Below are 21,719 nucleotides of genomic sequence, written 5' to 3'. Positions count from 1 at the left end.
TATATCTCAACTTGAATGTTTCCATGCTGCTAGGAGAACAAATGGTAATGAAATACATGAAGAAGAGAGAGAGAGAGAGAGAGAGAGAGAGAGAAGAGAGAGAGAGAGAGAGAGAGAGAGAGAGAGAGAGAGAGAGAGAGAGAGAGAGAGAGAGAGAGAGAGAGAGAGAGGTAATAAGTACATGTACATATAACTGAAGTAAAATATATGATATTCATTTAAACATTATGAAAAAAAACTGTGAAAAACAACTCAAATAAAAAGGATATAACATAAGACTGTTACTCCCTGTATATATATAGCAATGAAAATACTCACTTCACAGCCAGTGGATCAGCTTGTTCTGTTTTACACAGAATACAGCACCAGTAAATATAAATAACAGGGCAATCTAATGCAATGCTGTGCACTGGTTCTTGTATTGTAAACTGGCATTCATCTTTTTTGGTTAGTCTGGTGGTGTTTTTTATTGTTACTTGTATACATCACTCACTATGCATACATGAATTACCTATGGATTGTTTGTATGTAATGATACAGTTACTTGATCATGAATACTCGTTTAGGTAGGGTTTTGTGCAAGACATTTTGCTTACTAAAAAGTTGTATTTTTGGGGTGTCTTGTGTTTAATAACACTTATTTCATACAATGTCAATACATACTCAAGTCTGGATTTATGGGCTACTCTATATTAGTGCAGGTTTTCAAGATAAAGCTAAGATTTTGGGGTAGCCCAGCCCTTGACTTGGCTATTTACTATTCCCACAACTACATTTTGGATGTGCTCACATCTGCTTGAACCTATCAGTGCAGTTAAACAAGAGGTCACTGTACTTAATAACCTGATATGAAACTGCATAATCCATTATATAGAAAATGAAACTATGCTTGCAAGTACAGTATTGTGAATTTTTTATCATCCATTTTGAAAATAAAGATAACTAAATATTTCTGATGAAATCTGGCATACTGTATATAAGTTTTCAACACTTGAGATTGCTTGTAAGTACCTTGAATGTCATGGATTTACAGGATGAAAATACTATCAATAAACTACATGCACAATACTACACAATACACTGCACACAGCGAATACTGGAAAAATACCAATTTCATATATACTATTAGTGTATATTTCCTTAATTCTGTGGACACAGAAAACCAGCCTCACCAAACTCATATTAATAAAAATAAAAAGTCTTCCTTTGTGAATGCACTGTCCTGCTAACTGGTACTACCTATACTTCAGCCTGCCTTCCTGTGATAAGAAATAAAAGTAAGCTCATGGAGATGGTAGGAAGGCACTTACTACTAACTTATCAAGTTTATGTGAAAAGACTTCTTTTGTGTTATAAAAACAGTTAGTTTTATTCAAAATTTACTAACCCTATTTTGCCTTAATCATTAGTTAGGTGGGAGAATGAGGTAATCCAGAGAAGAGATGGTATCCATGTTCACACCATGTCAGTGACCCAAGTCTCCACTCTGATTATTTTCCAATTCATTTAGTGTTCCTACAGACAAGCTCCCATTAAAATATATAACCCACAGGGTTACCAAATCTTCTTCTGCACCCTCTTCCTCCAGTAAATGACTTTATCACTGAACACCCTCCTTTCTGCCTGGGAGGTAGAGCGCAGTCTTTTCATTAGAGGCTGACTGTTGGTGTTCTTTGGTATTAGCATCTAGGGGTGTTGATGTGAAAGGCCTCGAGTGAAAGGGCATCTTCTTTTTTGATGAAACCTTACATCAGAATGCTGAAAAATAGAATGAACTTCCCATACTGACAATGGCAGCCTGTGCAGCTGCAGACAAAGTTCACTGCCCAACTTCACCAAAGTTTATGGGAAGAGAAAGGAGTCAAAATGACCAGCAACCCAAATTTTCCAGAAGTTCAGTGAGGGAAAGAAACATAACAAGTTCTTGAAAGAAGCATCTCTTTATTTCAAAACTAAGTTGACCATTCAGCAAAAGACCTCCCTTATCAGCAAAATAGACACTCAACTGAAGAAAGGATTATCCTTTGAGCTTTGACTAATCCCTCGGACAACAAGGGGTGACTCCTCCCAAAAATCACTTGCCACTTCAGAATGGTGAGAATCTCTCTCCAAAACCACTAATTCAAAATCACTTCTGATGAAGAGAGGGTTACTGGTTCTGAAGTGAGATATGCAATGACTTTTGCGATGAGTCAAGGGTGACAGCAGTGAAGAACAATTCTGGATCTTATAGAATCTCTGCAGTACAGGAACTGATTGGGCAAAGAAAATAAATTGCCATCTGATGACCATAACCCTTGTCATCATCAGGTCTTAATCTGGCCACTAAATTCTCTTCTCTTTCAGCAGTTCAGAAGGACATTCAATAATGAAAATTTTAGCAGATCTAGTCGAGTATAGATGGGCATCCAATATTAAAAATATATAAGACCCAGTCCATAATACCTGAAAACTAAGTCCAGCCGAAAGAGTTCAAAGATCTTTAAGAGTTTCTTTATAAAAATCCTCTAGAAGCAAAACCCTGTCCTTGTGGTATCCAACATTTTCTTTTGACAGAGTGTATATGGCATCTTTGGTATACTGGAGGATCTATGTGTGGTTGGAAAACTTCGTGAAGGTGTTCTTGGTGGAGAGGTCTGTCAATCTGCCAGCCACTGATCCAGGGTAGCCGGGGCTGAATGGGTAACTGCCAATACTAATCACTTCCTTTTATGGGTGGGAGAAGGAGACATATAACCTGTGAAACAGGAGGAAGGAACCAAGACAGTAGTGGGAGAGCAGCATCAGCAAAGTCATGAGAGAAGGCTGGGTGTGAGACAGTGATGGTTTGCTAGTGGTCATGGCAGACAAAGTAGGGATGATGTCATGACCCGAGTTCTCTGTAGGCTGATAGTAAAGCTAGTGGAGGAGCAAGACCAGTCCAGGGTGGCTTTCATTACAGTACAGGGTAAGACTATGCAGAAGGTAGGTCACAGGTTTTGGGTTCTGTCTCAAGGGGTGTGCTCAATTCTTTTACAGGAACAGCCAACAGGGCAATTCCTGTTAGTCTCTGGATGAGGAACGGTTATAACTTGAGATGATAACCAATCCAATGATAGCTCTGAAGAAAAACCACAGACTGAGGAATCTGAGTTGGCATCTGCTGAGTCCTTGAAGGAAACCAATTATAAGTTCTCTTCTAAGCAAAAAAGACAACACTGCACATGAGACCAGCTGATGCAAGTTTCACTGGGCTGCTGTGGGGAACATGTCTGACTCAGTACATGGTTCTATGAGCAAGCGTGTCCAGGATGACCATATTATTATTGTTCAGATCATGAACCCTATTCATATGGAACAAGCTCACATGTGCCATTGACTTGAAATTCAAACTTTCAAAGAATATGTTCATTTGAAAGAAATAACAGAAGGTAATGGGAAATACAGAAAGAGATCAGTTATCAGAAAAGAAAAATGATTTAATAAATTAATAAATAAATAGATAAAATTACAAGTAAGTTACTGAAAAAGCAGGAGAATTGTTTTAAGGTAATAATGCATTGCACCTTTGCTTGAACTTTTGAAGTTCCAATTGCACAATGTCTTCAGGGAGACTGTTTCCACAGTCCAACAGTGTAAGCAGTAAAGACCCTATGGAACTGATAAGTTTGACAGTGAGGCACATTTACTGTTTATTGATGCTGCTGTTCGCCATATCTGGTTACTCTCGGCAGGAAATGAGGATCAGGGATCAATTGTGAATGTGAAAGATCTCTGTCAAAATACAACTTATGAAAAACTGACAAACAAGAGACCATCTGTTGATACTCCAAGTCATAACTGTTGATGTTAGGAAACTGAAACCTACCACCACAAACCACTCTACCTAAAAGAGATAAATCTCTGGCAGAAGCAGACATCTAAACTGGAGAACAGTATTCTAGTAAATGGAGGAAAAATGACCTAAAACAGGTTGCAGTGATTTTATCACTTATATATGTATGAGGCCTTACATACAATAGCTAAGTCACACCACAAACAGTTAAAACAAGTAGTCTGAGGCATATGGGCAGGAATGACAAAAGGGGATAAACAACTGTCCTACATAAATAACACTGGGCCTGCAAAACACTGAACTCAATATCTACTCACAAACACAAGATAGACTCAGTACACAAAATCAATGGGAAAAAAAATCAATTTATGTCACAAAATCACTTGTAAATCAGTAGACCATGTTAAAAGGCAAATTGAAGTAAACACTACACAATAACACTATGGGTTATTGAGTACAGAAAAAATTACATAATAATACATTAAAGTCATCAAGAACACACATATTAAAGTGTGATGCTGTGACATGTGAACCCATTACATGAAGCTTAATATCACAATACTGAGAATGTTTTGATGAGTGGAATAAAATACAAAAATTATAAATGAACAAAAATTTGTAACCCTGAACAGGGAAGAGGTTGTAAGATGACAACCTTCAAGACCTACAAATATCATATTATCAAGGCGTTTCAACTGAAATTATCAAAATAAAATATATAAAATGAAAATCATATAAAAAAGATAAAACAAGGTAAAATGAAGGCACCTCTGTTGGAAAATGGTTACTGTGGAAAATGAACACTTCACAGTAACAAGTCTCACAAAAAAGTGAAGATAAAATATAATCAGCACTAGTAGGCAGGACAGTGCATGTGCGCTGGAAGATTTCTGGAATCTGACTAATAGGCGACTGGTGAGACTGGGATTTCTGCGTTCATGGAAATAATGGAAGCAAGAGTAATGGGGCTGTCATTAAGCAAGAATGAAATTCACTATATAAATAGTCTTATGGCACACTTGATACCCTGAACTGCCTTGTAGTTGTTATAATGTTTAATTTTCTTTTCTTCAGTTTTACATTCTTCTTCATTACAAGATCACAGCTTAACAGTATTCATAAATGGATATAAAATCTTTATAATGCAGTTACAAAACAGTACTAAAATTTTGTTCTGAGAGAGAGAGAGAGAGAGAGAGAGAGAGAGAGAGAGAGAGAGAGAGAGAGAGAGAGAGAGAGAGAGAGAGAGAGAGAAAAGGATTATACACAGATAAATTACCTATTTTTTGTATTTCCTGGTCTTACAGCTACTTCGAAGACAACGTATTCAGTTCCATCTTTAACCAGATATACTTTGAGCAATCAAATTACTATAAGATCTAATCAAGCTATTATAGTAGAATCCCGGTACTCGACTTTATCAGAATTTGACATAATCAGATTTCGATGCCAAATTTTTAGTAAATTTTGCACTGGAGCTCAAAAAAAAACTGGAATCTGACCTGATAAACCATGTGATTTTTGTAAACAAAATTTTTTGTGTTTCAGTCAGTCAGTGCTAGTTGGCATTCTTCCCAGGTGCCATTTAAACCCTGCTCAGCCCTGCTTCAAGAGTTTTGATCTATTTCCTTAGTTTTTGTGGCTTTTGTATTGTATTTTGATAAAACATGGGTCCCAAGAAAGCCATTGCAGACAAGCAGAAAAGGAAAATGGTAGAACGACAACTGAACTTAAAAAAGAGATTACTGAAAAGTACGAAAGAGGCATTCGTGTGGCTGATTTAGCATCTCAGTTCAAGCTACCGAATCCATCATAAGTACTGTACTGTAAATTTTTAAAGCACAAAGACGGAATAAAAAGTGCTAGTGTTGCTAAGGAGGGGGGGTTACAAGTTTGACAAAATAGAAAAATTGTTGTCAGTATGGATAAATGAAAAACAGATTACTGGTGATAGTGTTTTGGAGGCAGTACTGTATTTGCCATTCTAGAAGACGCACTCTCGCGTATGATGCACCCCTATTTTACAAGAATATTTTGTGGAAAAAACAGTTTTAGTATCATAACATTTATTGAAAGATATTTTAAAGTGATTTTGTAGGGAAAAATGCAGGATTCTGTGCATGAAATACAATACAGGTACACAATCCTTTACCCAATATTCTAAAAACTGAAAATATTCTGTTGAAAGTAGAGCGTCAATTCATGAGGTGGGTGGCTTGGCGTGCTAATGGTTGACGTGAGTCATCCGGGTGTGTGCTGTTATGCAAATTATTTTTCTTACCAAATCCCAAGAATTGACCTTAGAAAATCCCATGATAAGTGTACATACTGCTAATTTGAGTCTCTCTAACCAATGGGTATTAGCGCATATGCACACACTGTGTGTGCATGTGTATTCATAATGTTTTAGAAAATGCGTAGTACTGTACAATTAGTACATCTTTGGAAGACGAAAAACAAACAAATTTTGTTGTCAGTCGCATGGACTATAAAGGGCGTGACCAGCAGGTAAACAGAAATGGATTGACATTCATTGAGAGATTAAAGAGATGAATCTTGTTTTGAAGATATGTCAATGCAGAGTTAGTAAATACTTTCTGATGCAAAAAAAAAAAAAAAAAAAAAAAAAAAAAAAAATTATTTTGTTGCTGAAGAATCTCTGAACCAACAATTTTGAACTCAAAGTAATGAGAAGGAATTCATTCTATTATTCATGTAATAAGTAAAATACATACACTATTAAAAACTATGTACTGTATTAAAAACAATGCAATTATGTCATCGTCAGCTTCACACGAGCCAAACGTTCTTTCTCAGACAGAATACAGCTAAAACCTGATTGGCTGGCTGGTTGCCATGGAGAGCTGTTAGCCAATGAAAGCCCTCTACTTCTCTTCTATTTATATACACTTTAATCACAAATTGTGTGTATGGTACTAAGTTTGAACATTGCCATGATTGTGATTACCTGACTGCTGCTTGCAAAAATTACTCAATGATTTGCTTTATATAATGATTTCTTCATGAAGAGAAGAATTTAACAATAATTTTAACTTTAATATAGTGGTATGAAAAATCCCACACAATCTTTCGTAGTGATGTGTCATCACTTACGAATCCTATTCCTGGACCGTCCTCAAATGTACAACTGCAAACTGATGACGATGTTAGTAACAATAAAGAACAACCCTCTCCAGGTTAAAATTCACAAGTTGAATTACAATTATTTTGATCGTGTATATTTTTGCATTTTATGGAATGTTTTTGTTTAAAAAATGTGTTAGTGAACATATGGTCTTAATTGATAACCTAAACTATCTCGCATTCGTTTAACAGTATATTTAATATAAATAACAATAAACTACATGTATAACGAATAAATACGTAACTATACTGAAAAACATAAAAAAAGGAAAAAATAATGTTTTTGCTGCAGTAGTGATATTTGATTATGCTCCTGACCTCACAGTTCCGAAAACCGAAAAATTCCAAAACCGAAAAATTCCAAAAACCGAAACACATCTGGCCCAGAGGATTTCAGATAAAGGATTGTGTACCTTATTGTGAGAGTAATATACATACAGTATTCCAGTAGACTTTATGAAATTTACCATAAATACTACTCTACGTAAACGTTTACGTGTTACCGCGACAAACCACCAGGGTGGCGCTATGGTTTGTTTACATCCACTCATGGCAAATGGATGAAAGGCAAACTGCCGATGTATTATAAAAAATTTTCGTATGTTTGTGATAACAGACATAATTCAGCTTGTTTTAAATTTTTATTAATTTACTGTAATAATTAGGCTTGTTTTTCAACGTTTTATTATTAGCAACAATTTTTGTGCCTACCCAGTAGAGTACAGTACAGTACCTAGACTAAACTAAGGCGCTTGGTCTCCCATTGATAAAACAGTACAGCCACATTAGACGTAGGGCAGTTTTTTTATACAGTATACATTTAAAAATAAAAATAATGCATCTAACAGGGTATGCTATTTAACTCTGAACTTATTTAACTGTAATTTATATGTAATTTTTTGTATAAAAAGGGAAGGTTAGGGTAATACCTGGGTCGAGAAAGGATCAATCCATTTTCAGTTATTTCTTAAGGAAAAAATTTATTTGGATCTCGACTGAATTGCATCTTGACGCTTCTTCTGGAATGGATTAGCATCGAGGTCCGGGGTTCTACTATATATGCAAACCAAGGAATAATGATAATGAGAGAGTAAAAAATATAACATAACTTACTCTTACTAATGCAAAAGGAACCATAAAAAGTAATATTTCCTTAAAATTACTGACTGCATTATTAACATTATGGCTAACTGATATATCACCACTACAAAGTAAACCATTAACCATGTCTTATAACCTATGTTTATTTGATGTAATCCTGTAATTGGGCATGAAATGATCAACAATAGCCTATGCAATCACAAACCTTTTGTTAAAAAGTCATTATTCTTAGAATAAAAAATAACAAGATGCAACTCTCCAAATAGACTTATTTCGCCCTAACAAACTCCAAAAATACAGCATTAACAAAAAAGAAAAAGAAACATGAAAATCATCTTTTGGATAAACACTGCAGACAAAACATACACAGCTTCTTCATCGCATAATTCTATACTAGGGAAGGTTTCTCATATTCTGTAATTCTCAATATCCTTCTAAATCCTCTAACAAATGTGAAAACTAGATTCTAAAGTTAGATGTTAGATGTAAACTGAATCCTGGTAAAATTAGAAGTCAGATGTGAACTGAATCTTAGTAAAATTTAAAAATAGAGGAGCAGATTTTACTCAAGTTTACTAAAAGAACTCTAGATATTAATCTTAGCAACAATACTGTTGCTAACTTTAAATCTATGGACACATGATGTCAAGGTCACTGAATGTAGAGCAAATTTTTTTTTTATTGTGTATATGCTTCAATGTCCAAAATTTCCAAAACTTTGACAATATGGACCCTTTGATTTTTTGGTAACATCTTCAATTATCAAACTTCTTATTTATACCTGGGGTTATGTAATTTGCTACTGCTTTGGTCCCGATCCCAATTCATGCACAAGTCTTGATAGATTTTCACAGCCACATAACCTTATTGTACCTGTGAACTTTGGATTGAGTATGTTTATAAGAGGGGTGGGGGTTAAAGTGGTACATAAGTCTACCTGCTGGGTCACCAGTAGCCACCACATAACTTTTGCAGATCTCTCTCACATGGGGGTGGACAGGGTCTTAGATGCTAGCTATACTAATGTACATTTGGTTTTGAGTCCATTGTGCACCCATGCAGTGCACTTGCCTCTACTACTTATCAGCAGCCTCTGACCCCTCATATCTAATTCTTTAAACTTGTACTGAATACCTTATTTCCATATGCAATACATTATTACACTTATGGAACTGACTGGAAAAAATGTATCATTTGGTATCCTATATACAGTATATGAATTAAAAGGAAATGAAAGCCATTTCTAAATGAAAAGCATAATTTTGCAAAACAGAACTTCATAGTCTCATTCCAATATTAAGAGGACTTAAAAACCAAACCAAAGAATTATTCAAGATTTATAAACTGCACACACAGTTGAAAAGCATAATTATAGTACGGAAATAATTTAATGCTGTAAGATGAAAGTAAAAAGCATAAATGCTTTCAAATAAATAAATTAAGGACAGTTATTCAAGCAAATACTGGAATAATATTTTCCTATAACAACCATACCTGCACATTAACCCTTTGAGATTATAATGACGTTCTGTGATGTCATCCATAGACACCAACAAAAAATTAACCCTAAATATTCTGACCTCGGGTGGTACTGGGATTATGATTCAGGAGGCAATAGGGGATGGTTCAACTCCATGTTCCCAAAAGGGTGGGGCAGTTTAATCAAAATTATCACTAAACCAATTCTCAATAAAGAATCCTAAAAGTTTGTGCCTATGTTTTTTTACATACAATAACAGGCATAAACAGTGATAACCTATACAGTACTTCAAACTGGAAAAGAAATGTATCATATATTTTCACTGTGTATAAAGAATTTATAAGTCTCTATTTGACTTTGAAAAATATTTACTGTATTTATAAAAACTAGAGAAATTTCTGTTCTTCATGACACTGAGTTTAAAACTTTGCTGTTTTAGATTTTTAACCAAACTACAAAGACCAATTATTCAGCTTCAAAGTGAGACCAAAACCAGCATTACAGCATGGAATAAAAATCTACATCTTTTCTATAAGATTACATTTACACTTAATCATAAACAGTAAACTAAAACTGAGTAAATCTTATCCTCAATGAGTTTTGGATGGCCCCAGGAATCTCAAAGGGTTAATACCCACTAGTGCCTAACCTAATAAAGTACTAAAGTTACATATATGTGGTTGTCCTTTGAAAAATTTATATGATTGAGTTGTCGTTTTGAAAATTTAAGTTTATTCATAAGGCCAGGTGATGAAAAGTCTTGTTTGCAATTGAGTTAATTTTGATAAAAACAGTTGTTAATTGGACAAATAGTTCAGGGTGCTGAGTCACTAAAATTCAAGTAATATTTCACTAGCTATAAACATTCAGTAAATGCCATTTAAAATTTAGCTTGGCAACAATCATTAACGAAATCTAAACTTTTCTTCATAATTTGGAAAATCTTAGCAATTTTACTAAGCATAAGGCCAGACAAATATCTTCAGTGATGAAAACTCAAATTGTTTCAGCAATGGAGCATTAAGAAAGCAGAAATTGTTTTGAAAATAAAAACAGTTGAATCTTAATTGACCTTGATTCATCACAAATAGTTCAGGATTGTGAACATCCATCTGAGTCACTAAAATTCAAGTAATATTTCACCTTGGTCTAGCTAGCAAAAACATTCTAAGTAAATGCCATTTTTAAAATTTAGCTTGGCAAGCCCCAAGGATCTAAACATTTCCAGCTTATGTGAGTTTCACAATTAATTTTTAAAGACGACAATGAATGGAAAAAAATAATGTTTACTTTTGGGCACATTAATGAAAAGAAATCTAAATTTTATTCAGAAATTGGACTGGTCCAACTAATTAACATTGAAACGGAAACTGAAACTATACAAATTGACAGGATGCCACATTATGGATACATTTTTATCAATGCCAAGAAGGTTAAAAGCATTTGAAAAACATGTGAACTAAAATTTTCCCTTTTATCCTTTTTTTATAACAAAAACAAAAGCAAACTGTTTTTGTAAATTTTTTCGGTGTCATTTAACTGGATGGACTTTTGGGTAAATTTTACAACTGGAGGGGACTGGGATACAAAACATGTCAATAAATACCAGAGTGGAGGGCTACTGTAGTAAGGTGCTGCAACACACTATGTAAACTTGAGGATTAATCTCATAAATTAAAAACAGAAATAAAAAAATTATAAATAATCTTTTAAAAATGCAAAAGGAAAGGCACGTGCAAAAGAAGCAATGCAAATTAATATGCAATCATAAGATGTAAAACTTACTGAAAGAGATTCAGAGGCACTAAAAATGTAAACACTACAAGCAAACAATATCTCACCTTCTCAGCATGCAAACCCCCCTGCCAAAATAAACATGATTAGACATGAATAAAAATCACAAATAGGTATGCATAAATATCACTCTAGCAAAAATGCTACGGAATGTTTTCTTTCATGTCATTTCTGTTAGTTGCCAGAACCATCATCTATTCTATACACACAAATGTTCCTAATGTACACACCATTACTTTACATACACCTTCAATTGCTATTCTGATCTGCAGTCAGGCCATCCAAAGTCAAGTTACAGTTATTGAAGAAATTAGTGACAACAAAATTAACAAGAGGATCTTTATTTCTTTGAGTTAAACTTCCCGTTCATCCTTATCATTCTTTTTTCTTTTATTAAGTTACATGTGAATACAGTTCTCTCCATTATTCTCCCTCCAACCTGTGCCCTTTCTGCCTGTATTTTAATTAAGTCTATGCCCTATGCCTCCTCCTCCTCCCTCTCCTCCATCACATGAATGATAACTAATTTAATGAGCAATTCATGGTTTTGCCTTAGAGCAGTCTGTACTGAAGCATGCAGGGCTTAATCATCCTATTCAATATAGTTATTGTTAACACAGAATTTTAGTATTTTAACAAAGTTAATTTTTTAACAGTAATTTCGTTATTTTTATGTATGCTTCTAAATCACTGTGAATATATTTACTATATTATACAAGGCTGCAATGCATCTAAGAAGATCCTCATATGGTAATAAAGTACAGTATACAAAGTACTGAAGTCAAATTCGTACCTCATGCTGATCATGCCACACCAGACAAGTAGACCACAAGAAAGCACCTCAGGGAGTTTTTGCATGGGGAATTCATTGTATGATACTTAAATCAAGGGCAAACACTTCACTAATAATGGTAACCTCTATTTGGATGGGCTTACAACAGTCATGACTGCCAATTTAAGGTCAATGTAAGATAAAGATCTGCATTTATGTAGGAAATTCTACTGTCTAATTTCTAAATTTTTATGCAAAAATATTAATCACAACCACAAAACAGCACTATACCAGTAAGAACATTTACAATTACGTAAGCATGTTTTGGCATTTCACTTTATAATACAAATTACAGTACAGTCCTTCACTTAGGACACAAGAATATTAGTCACAACTACTGTACAGCACTATTTCCATATAAGCATGTTTTACAGCTTTAGATTACCAAAATGTATTACCTCATTTATGCTAAAAACATCTCACAATTGTATCTGAATAGATACATACTAATATCCAAGAAATTTTCCATTCATCTTACAGCAAAAATAACATTACTAACCTGATACTTGAGTTTGCATGTGTACCAATGAGATAACAATGATACCTGCCTAAGCAAATCACATATTCCAAATCTAAAACCCTAACTATACAACCCTGTACAATACAAGTACAAATTACTCATAATGGTAAGGAAGTTTTGTTACAAGTATACAAACTTAGAAAAATGACAAATGAAAGACAAGGATGTCATACTTTCATTGCTTCTCATATATGTTTGGACCTTCAACACAATACATCTTATAAAATCGTATGGAGACAGAAAGCAAGCTAATAAACTTATTTTGGTGCAGTGAAAGAAGAGCCTATATTCATGGCATCTAAAAACATTTTCCTTACGACAACAACCCCTACACTTGAGCTCATATCTAGCCGTAATCCTTGCATATTATGTATAAGCAAGCAAAAAAACAAATCTCTTATAATAAATGGCAAAGAAGCAATATCAGAGCATTTTTATGAGCAATTTGTTTTAGTAGAAATGAATTACTTTCAACACAGCCTTTCAAGTCGTCATACAAAACCCCAGACATGTCTATCATCATTTGAAGAAAAATTAGGAAAATTGACAGCTGGTAGGATGGTATATGCAAATGTACTAACCTAAGTACAGTACCTGAGCAGTACAAATTACTCATAGCCATAAAGGTTTGTTTAAAGTGCTGCATGTAAACTCAACTACTGTATCAAGATAAATCAAAAGGTTCCATAACTATGTTCTTTTAGCATTCATATCTGGGTAACTGTCTCACTTCTTGAGTGTTTATTGACTAGTTACTGCTCACAGTCTTCCTCAGATTTTCTAAGATTTACTCCTACTTTTATCCTCATTCATTTCTCTCTTTTCAGGTTAAGTTTCACCTCTCATTTGTGTCATCATACTAACAGACTTTTACCAGGAGTCCTGACTTTGCCCAGCAATTTCCTTTGGCTTCCTAGGAATTTTACTTATGTTTTCTAGTGTTCTGGGTACTGTAACCGGTTAGTTTTGTTACCAGCACGCTACCCTTTTTTTTTAACAGCATTTAAGCATAGATCAAGTCTTCAGTATCAAGTGTTTTTTAGTGTTAAGTAAATAATATCAAATTTTTTATCACATAATACTTGTAACTCACATAACATTAACCATAAAAAGGCTAGTAGGAAAGGTTTGTTCTTAATGAATAATTCTATCTTAATGTATTATAACTCACTAAAACGGTAAAAATTATAAAAATCAGAAAATGTTACATATTCTGACAGAATTTCTTTCAGTTAACTTATGTTTTTATCCTTGAGTTTTGTATTTCTTCTTGTTAGAGGAATTAATTTAAAGGGTTCACTTATTGTGTATTTTTCACTTCAACTGTGTCCATATTTACTAAGCCACAACGCAGGTATATCAAGTTACCAGATAAACTCTGTGTTAATTTTATGTCCACTGGAGGCTTTACTTCAATGGGAAACTTTATAAGAAATATTCCAAGAGTAATACAGTACTTGTGATGTTAGCAACTCTGATCAATCCTCTAGTGAAGAAGCCCAGTTCTTCTGAAGATGCCTCTGCTTTGTTTCCTAAGGGTTGTCTTGTGTTTCCTGATACTGTTCTTATTATTTACAATGTCACTTCTAATCCTGGTTTCCTGGCCAGCCATTCCCATTATGGTAATGAAGATCATAAGGAGGAGGCTATTCAGCACCTCCACAGCAATGAAGATAAGAATGAATTTTTATATATGCATTTGTGCATTTAATGTCAAATTATAAATATATTCTTTAAATTCTGATAACACAAATTTCTTTTAAAATGGCCATAAGGGACCCACGTAAAACATCTTCATCCAAAATCTCAGTAAGAAATTTCAGGCAGTCATACTTCCTGCTGTTGCTTATAAACCAGAAGTAGGGTGCCAGTATGTAGCCATTCTTTCTAACATAAAGGAACCTGCAGCAGGGAGGGGATCAAGTGAAGGGTATGACAAACCTATGGTATAACTGCAGCTGTTCTCTCCACAAGACATCTGGCTTCATAAATTTTATCAGAAGACAAGGTGTTCTTATGTTCTTCACCCCACTTCAGGCAATGAACCTATTCCCAAGGAGGTTACCTCTGCTGCATGTCTTTTAGTGTCTTGTACTTTAGCTGAGAATGACACAATGCACAGTCTTTTACATCAATTTTTAGTAATGGCCAACTTGTAGGAGTGGGTTCTCGGAGCAAGCAGTGCTCTTTCAGCCCTTTCAGGTACTTTTTTACCAAGGTGATCTGCCTACTGACCGGTCAACATTATACAGAAGAAAAATGCAATTTTTAAGGGTCTCCTTGTCTAATGTCAAAGATCACTGGATGGCCAATTTTATGCACCCTCAACTGCTTCTTGTCGACCTTATAGAAGATCTCGCTGAGAAGCTGGACTTCACAACCACAAAGGCAGTACTAAAGAACTTGGGCAGCCCTACACCTCCCCATTCACAGATCCAGAAACCTATAAGGAGATACATAAGGGACTTCCAGCACCCCACCCAATTAACCTAACCTAGGTAGGTAGATGGATGAAAAGATTGTCATGGCCTTGTCAGCTTTGTCAAAATCTTGGCCTTTGCATCAACTAGAAGTCTGATCTGGAACCAGGGCTACATAACTAGGTATAGATGAGGGCATAGAGAGACTTCTTGTTTATTTGATTGAAGAGAGGCTTTGGAAGTTGTTCTCTTTGATTCAGATATTTGGCCAGAGGCTGGATCCTCCTACATTGATGTGGCAATGCTTTATTAGTCATCTTGCCCCCTTGAGGATATTAGCTTCACCAAGCTGATTCCAAATATACACATATCCAGTAGCAGCTAAAAAGACTTTGTCAGCATCATCTCATCCTGATGACAACTTCCCAGTGTCCACTTCATAGAAAGTAAGGATAGACCTTTGGTAATCACTGGAAATTCTCTCAATATTAGATGCCTTGAATGGAGTGTCACTTCAACTTCCAAGAGTTAAAAGCATTTTCTTGGAGACTGTGCATCTGCCATTATCAAACCCTGTACAAGGCAGTCAGCACCTTGTGCTATATGACAGCAGTGGCTTATGTCAGGAAGGATAAAGTTAGGCTTGTAGAAAACTTATGTTTTATAATGGTCACGGTAACTAAACAGGGGTCATAGACGTTCCTTTGGTACCAAGATTTATCCTATGAAAATGGGACATTATGGTGAACCCCCTCAGCAAGAGGAACAGGTCCCTGCTCGATTAGGTGGGCAGGGCACTGTGGGGGACCCCCTAAGTTACCTTTTCACAATCAGCCTCATACAAAAGGGTTTCAAACTACTGCCTGGTAATCAAAGACCCTGCATTCTAGAAGATCAATGTGTTCATGCATTCTGAGACAGTCCAGAAAAAATGCTTTTCCTCCATTCAGGCCCAATCAGGTCCCAGACAAGGCAAGACCACAACAAAAATGGTTCCAGGATATCTTTTGTCTATCTTGGTAGATGACTCCATGAGTCCACCCAAAAGGAGAAGCTTTTTGAAGTTCCTCAGATTTTGGGAATACTAACCTGCACAGTTGGAGGTTACCAAGCAAGGGCTCAGTGACACATGATATTTGGTGAGGGCAGCTGAAATTGACTGGTAGACCTTGTAGGGACTCAACAACCTCTTATAGTCCTACTGGAGGATGTACTCTGGTTGGTGTGATGGAAGGAACACTGACTCAATCAAATCCTTTATCAAAGTTGCACTTAACTTTTTCAATGTCCTCAACATACTTTATTTTTATGGCAGTATTATTATTCAGAAGATGAACCCTATTCGTATGGAACAAGCCCAAAGGGGCCATTGACTTGAAATTCAAGCTTCTAAAGAATATGGTGTTCATTAGGAAGAAGGAAGACGAGGTAGGGGAAATACATAAAGAAGAGATCTTGCTTATCACAAAAGAAAAAATAAGTTAATAAATTAATAAATAGATAAAAATGTATTAAAATGCAAGGAGAACAGTATTATGGTAGAAATGCATTGCATCTTCGCTTGACCTTTTGAAGCTCCAATTGCAAGACATCCTCAGGGAGACTGTTCCACAGTCCAACTGTGTGAGGAATAAAGGACCTGTGGAACTGAGAAGTTCTACAGTGAGGCACATTTATTGCATATTGGTGGTGCTGTTCAGTAAATCTGGTTGCTCTCAGCAGGAAATGGGGATCAACTGAGAATGTGAAAGATGTCTGTTAAAATACAACTCATGAAAAACTAACAAACAAGAGACCATCTGCTGATGGTCCAAGTCATAACTACTACTATTAGGAAACAGAAACCTACCACCACGAACTTATCTTGCACTGATTTTATCACTGTTATAAATATATGAGGCCTTTCGTGCAGTACCTAACTTTCATGTTGCATTTGCTAAAACTTTCATTAGATGTTTCTCAAAAGTAAGATGTGAGTCAAAAGTTACACCTAGATGAGATAAAGCTTGAGACTCATTCAGTAGAGCATTTTCGACTTAGAGGGGAGGATGGGGTGGAAAGTTTGCATGAGGTCTCCTAGTCAATAGTGTTTTCAATTTACTGGAGTTCAGCCTCATACCCCACCAACTACACCATTCACTAATGTGCCCCATGTCCCAACTGAGACTAAGGGCAGCTTCTTTTCTTATAACTGGAGACTTTACAACTCCCACAAGTGTGTAGCATCACTGGCATACTGAACGATCTTGTTTTCCAAGCCAACAACCATATTACTTGTATACACTAAAAATAATGGTGGGCCAAGGCCACTGCCCTGTGTAACTCCAGATACAATAGGTCTTGGTTCTCTAAAAGATCCCATCAACAGCAACTCAATGCAGCCTACCTGTAATGAAATATTGAAGTAAACCTAAAACATATCCACCCACTCCAAGATTCTGAAGTTTATAAATAAGCGCCTTGTGAATTACTAAATCAAAAGCAGTACTAAAATCTATTTGAATTACTCTACACTCAAAACCCTTATCAAGGTTCTATTATAAACGGCACATCAAATCTAAGAGCGCATCGCAGGTATGTAACTGCTTCCAATACGCATACTGACTATCTGCAAACAATCCTTCAGATTCCACATACTTATACAGTATAGTGGCTTAAAAATGAGTTTTTCTGCAACATTGGAGAGCACAGGGAGAGTAGAAATTGCCCTGCAGTTAATGCAACCTGCAGATATAACATTCTTTGGAACAGGCACTACTGTATATTGGTAAGCTTGCGCTCATCCTCAAAGGTACTACATTGACATAAAAATCTATAGAATCTACTAATCTTGGAAGACAACACACTAGAGACTTTTTTACAAAACAAAGGGAAGAAACCATCAGGATCTTCATCAACTGCTTAGCTTCAAAAGCTTGATGAAGCTGTTCAGCTTTTTCCTTGAGGCCAGTAACCTATCTACAATCAGTTGTTAGTGGTGGAGGAATGGAAGATGAGCCTGACCCAAGATAGATGATGCCAATTTGGTCCACCACAGATGAGGCTGAATAATTAATTTCAGTTTCCTCCTTAAGGAATTATTGTAATTTCTCTCAGCGACATGATAAATTCTACTCGAAGCATGGTGAGGCGCAACAAAAATGGTGTAATTTTCATGTGAACGATTTTGTCTCTATGTGTTGAATTTGGTCTATTTGTTATGGTAAGCTCATCTACATGTATCATCAAACACTGGCTGGTCTTTTGTCCTGAATTTAATAACCTGTCTAGAGACATACCTTATTAAAATAGCCATCAGAATTTCATTTAGCTTCTTCTTGGGATATGGATCTAATATAGCATCTGAAATATCAAGTGCCTGACATACTTCAATACTGCAATTCCAATTGGCTCTAGATTTTAGCCAGACCAATTTTCCAGTGGTGGGATTAGGAATATACTGATTGACAGATACATCCATCTCAATGGCGCAGTGATCGTAAGTGCCTATACACTCACAGACCTTGGACTTAACAATAACTGGAACAGCTGTGAATATGCGGTCTAATCTATTATTACCAGAAATATGTGTGGGTTCCTCAATTAGCTGGACAAAATTGGAGGATACACAGAACTCAAGAGCAGACTGGCCATGTTGATCTGTGGAATTTGAATGAAGCCACTTGCTGTGCTTTGCATTGCAGTCTCTACAAATAACGAATGAAGCTTTCGAATCCTGTAACTGAGCTATATTAATCCTCTCCAAGTTTTGAATCCTGTGACTGAGCCATACTAATCCTCTCCAAGAGACAGTCACATATAGAATCATCAGTATTTGGATCGCAGTAAAGAGCAAATATGTATACATTGCAGAACCTACTGACAATCTTAAAACAAAGAATTTTATCCCAACTACATCTGCTTCTTTTTATCTGAGAGAAGTTGCACACACACACACACACACACACACACACACACACACACACTCCTATTCCTTTGGCCTAGTAGTTGTGGTAGGTCAAGTAATATCCACTGTAATTTGTGCTTTGAGCTCAAGGGAATCATGTTCATCATCTACTTAACCATTTCATCACAGCATCCCACTAGGTGCATAACTTCCACAGTCAACAGCTGCTACACCTTATAGTATGAGGAAGTGCATACTTCATTGTTCAAACATTCAAACAATACAGGGCTCAATATATTTACATGACACCAGTCCCGCTGACAATTCTACTATTTTTCAAAGCTCCTCTAGTTCTGTTTCTTTTATATTTCTTTTTTACCTGTGCTAAAATTGTCCACCCTACCCAAGCTATATTGAAAAAATTGGTTTACAGTGAGACAAACGTAAAATTTTTAAAACAAAATTACTTTTTCCAATACAATCCTATTAATTCTAACCAGAACACCCACCTCCCTACCTCACTGTTCTTGTACAGTTGTTCAGACTACACATGAACTGAGCCAGTTAGACACTGGGGTACCTTGGAAAACCATCTATGTTTGTGCCAACCCACTAAGAGCTGTCAATCTTGATATTTCTTCTACTGAGGATGGAGGTGTCTGGGATTTCATGAGATATAAAATATATGTCAAAAGTAATGAGTTTGCATTGAAAAAATTTACCCAGTTTTTAAAAAATTATAAACTGTAAGATAGTTTTTACTTGACACTTTAGTTTCTAAATATTGTGTGGTAAGAGAGTGAAAAGACCAAACAAAAACTGTTCCTCTAGTGTTAAACATAAATTTATTATAAAGTTCTCAAAATAGCTTTTTAACATATATGGAATATAATTTCTGCTATAACTTTCAGAAATACCTTATGAAAAACTACTACTGATCTGTACAAAAAGGAAAATTTCTGAATTCCAATTAGAACCATGGAAAGCAGTATTCAGATGGTAAGTATACCCTCTGATACTAGGAGGAGGCCTCTACACCTAATTTGCTGTAGCCCAGTGATTACTTTCTCTGTACATGAAGCTTAAAATGTTGGGGAAATCAGATCTGGGAGAACAGTAGTTTGTGTAAAGTAACAATTTTCAGCAATGAAACAAAAAGTTTCTGAATATTTCTGAGATTTCCATCACACTAAATCTTTCACTTTATGAAACCTGAAAAACAACTGCGTTAGGGAGGCTAATGAACCTTAACTCATCCCCTAAGATCCATCCCACTGATGATAGGTGTCAAGCAGCTGTTTAATAAGTGTAAACTTGTTTTGATTCACAGTCACTACCACAACTATTTCTTTAATAATCCACAAACACAGTTCCTGACAATGACAACCTGATATGAATTGCCATAGTATACTCCTGTCAAGATCTTGATGGGGTAACCTCAAACAAAGGCAATCATCTACCTTCTGGGAATGAGGAAGGAATGGACTAATGAAAGAAATGAAAAAAGATGAAGAAAATACTGGGAAGTTATTCATACCTTCTGCCACAAAACCCCACAAAAAATCAAAATGGTAATGTGTAAGATATGAAAAACTTATAAAATAATGTGTACTTTTCATAACTAACAAACCCTCGGTCTTAACATTCAGATAAACTTCTAGCGCCAGCTGGAATCTGGTACAATCTTATTCCTTAACTTCAATGATAATCATACCTTATGCAGAATGGATAAGTCTCTCTTTGTAAACTGCAACCTTAAGAGAGAATAAAGGGATTTTGACAGAGGAAAAATCTATTTCTGAGTTCAGTCCCGTGTCAGCCGGTGAAATTCCATTACAGCACGAATTTCTAGGTATAACAATGCTAGATATACCAGAGAAAAAGAGCTTTCAGGAAAGCTGGGGTTACTACCCCCAGTCGATCGTCTTTTAGAAGACGTCGGTATAATGAAGGGTGAGTGAAATACCACTACCACGGAAATATACTCGAAAGATCTCTCCTTATCAAAACCCCCGTAAAAGAGTGGTGAGCCGTTACAGCTCCCACACTCAACACCCGCCAGGACGGCGACACCAGCGCCACCTACTTCATTCCATTTTCTAGCACGTGATACGTTCGCTTCTTTTGTGTGCTCGTCCCTATTTTGGATTTATTTTTCTTCATCTACGATGGCTTCGAGCACCTTTTCCATCTCTAAGTTAAGTACCATCTTCTTGTGGGGCTTTTGATCTATTGTTGGCTGTTTTGGTCTCGTATTTTCATAAATATTGGGATCTTCGTATGACGCCACGGCGTCCCCTATCAGCCATGGCGAGCGCGAGGCGACTCCTTCTGTTCTTTCGGTCGGAGTTTTCTCCCAGTCGCTATATATATTTAGATTTTAGCCCTTGAATTCCTTCCTGGTGGTTCCGTGCGGTGGCTCTCCCTCCACTTTAGTTTTTGTTTTGCATAGGGAGTTGCCCCATCCTGTACCCCCCCCCCCACCAGGTCGGGTTCCTTTTCATTTAAGTCTTATGTTATTCTTGAAGATGGTGCTCTTAATTTAGGTTAATGTTTTTAGTTTTATTTGTTTTTTGTTTTTGGTTGTGTAGTTTGCCTCTGATGAGCCTTATAAAATATTTTGAATTACTCTCGAGGTAGGCTACACTTCCTGTGAACGTAATTTTATTTTATTGTTTTTGTATGATGGTTGTAGTGTGGGCTCCATCCCTTGCCCTGGGTGCGGAGA

The 21,719-nt window shown here is 36.0% G+C and overlaps 1 protein-coding gene across 14 annotated transcripts in view; it reads right to left on the bottom strand.

The window, feature by feature from the left end:
- Window positions 1–21,719, bottom strand: part of LOC136831460 (probable phosphorylase b kinase regulatory subunit alpha) — a 239,786-nt gene that overhangs the window by 37,441 nt on the left and 180,626 nt on the right. For 9 of the 14 annotated variants that reach the window (XM_067091940.1, XM_067091944.1, XM_067091949.1 and 6 more), the window contains one exon: window positions 11,381–11,401. The exons of the other annotated variants lie outside the window; for them this stretch is intronic. In XM_067091940.1, coding sequence (XP_066948041.1) covers window positions 11,381–11,401 — 21 coding nt within the window. The remainder of the gene's footprint in view (window positions 1–11,380; window positions 11,402–21,719) is intronic. 14 annotated transcript variants of the gene reach the window in all.

Source organism: Macrobrachium rosenbergii, chromosome 48, assembly GCF_040412425.1.
Source record: "Macrobrachium rosenbergii isolate ZJJX-2024 chromosome 48, ASM4041242v1, whole genome shotgun sequence".
In the NCBI taxonomy this organism is placed as follows: Eukaryota; Metazoa; Arthropoda; class Malacostraca; order Decapoda; family Palaemonidae; genus Macrobrachium; species Macrobrachium rosenbergii.
This window is presented reverse-complemented; position numbering and strand designations above follow the sequence as displayed.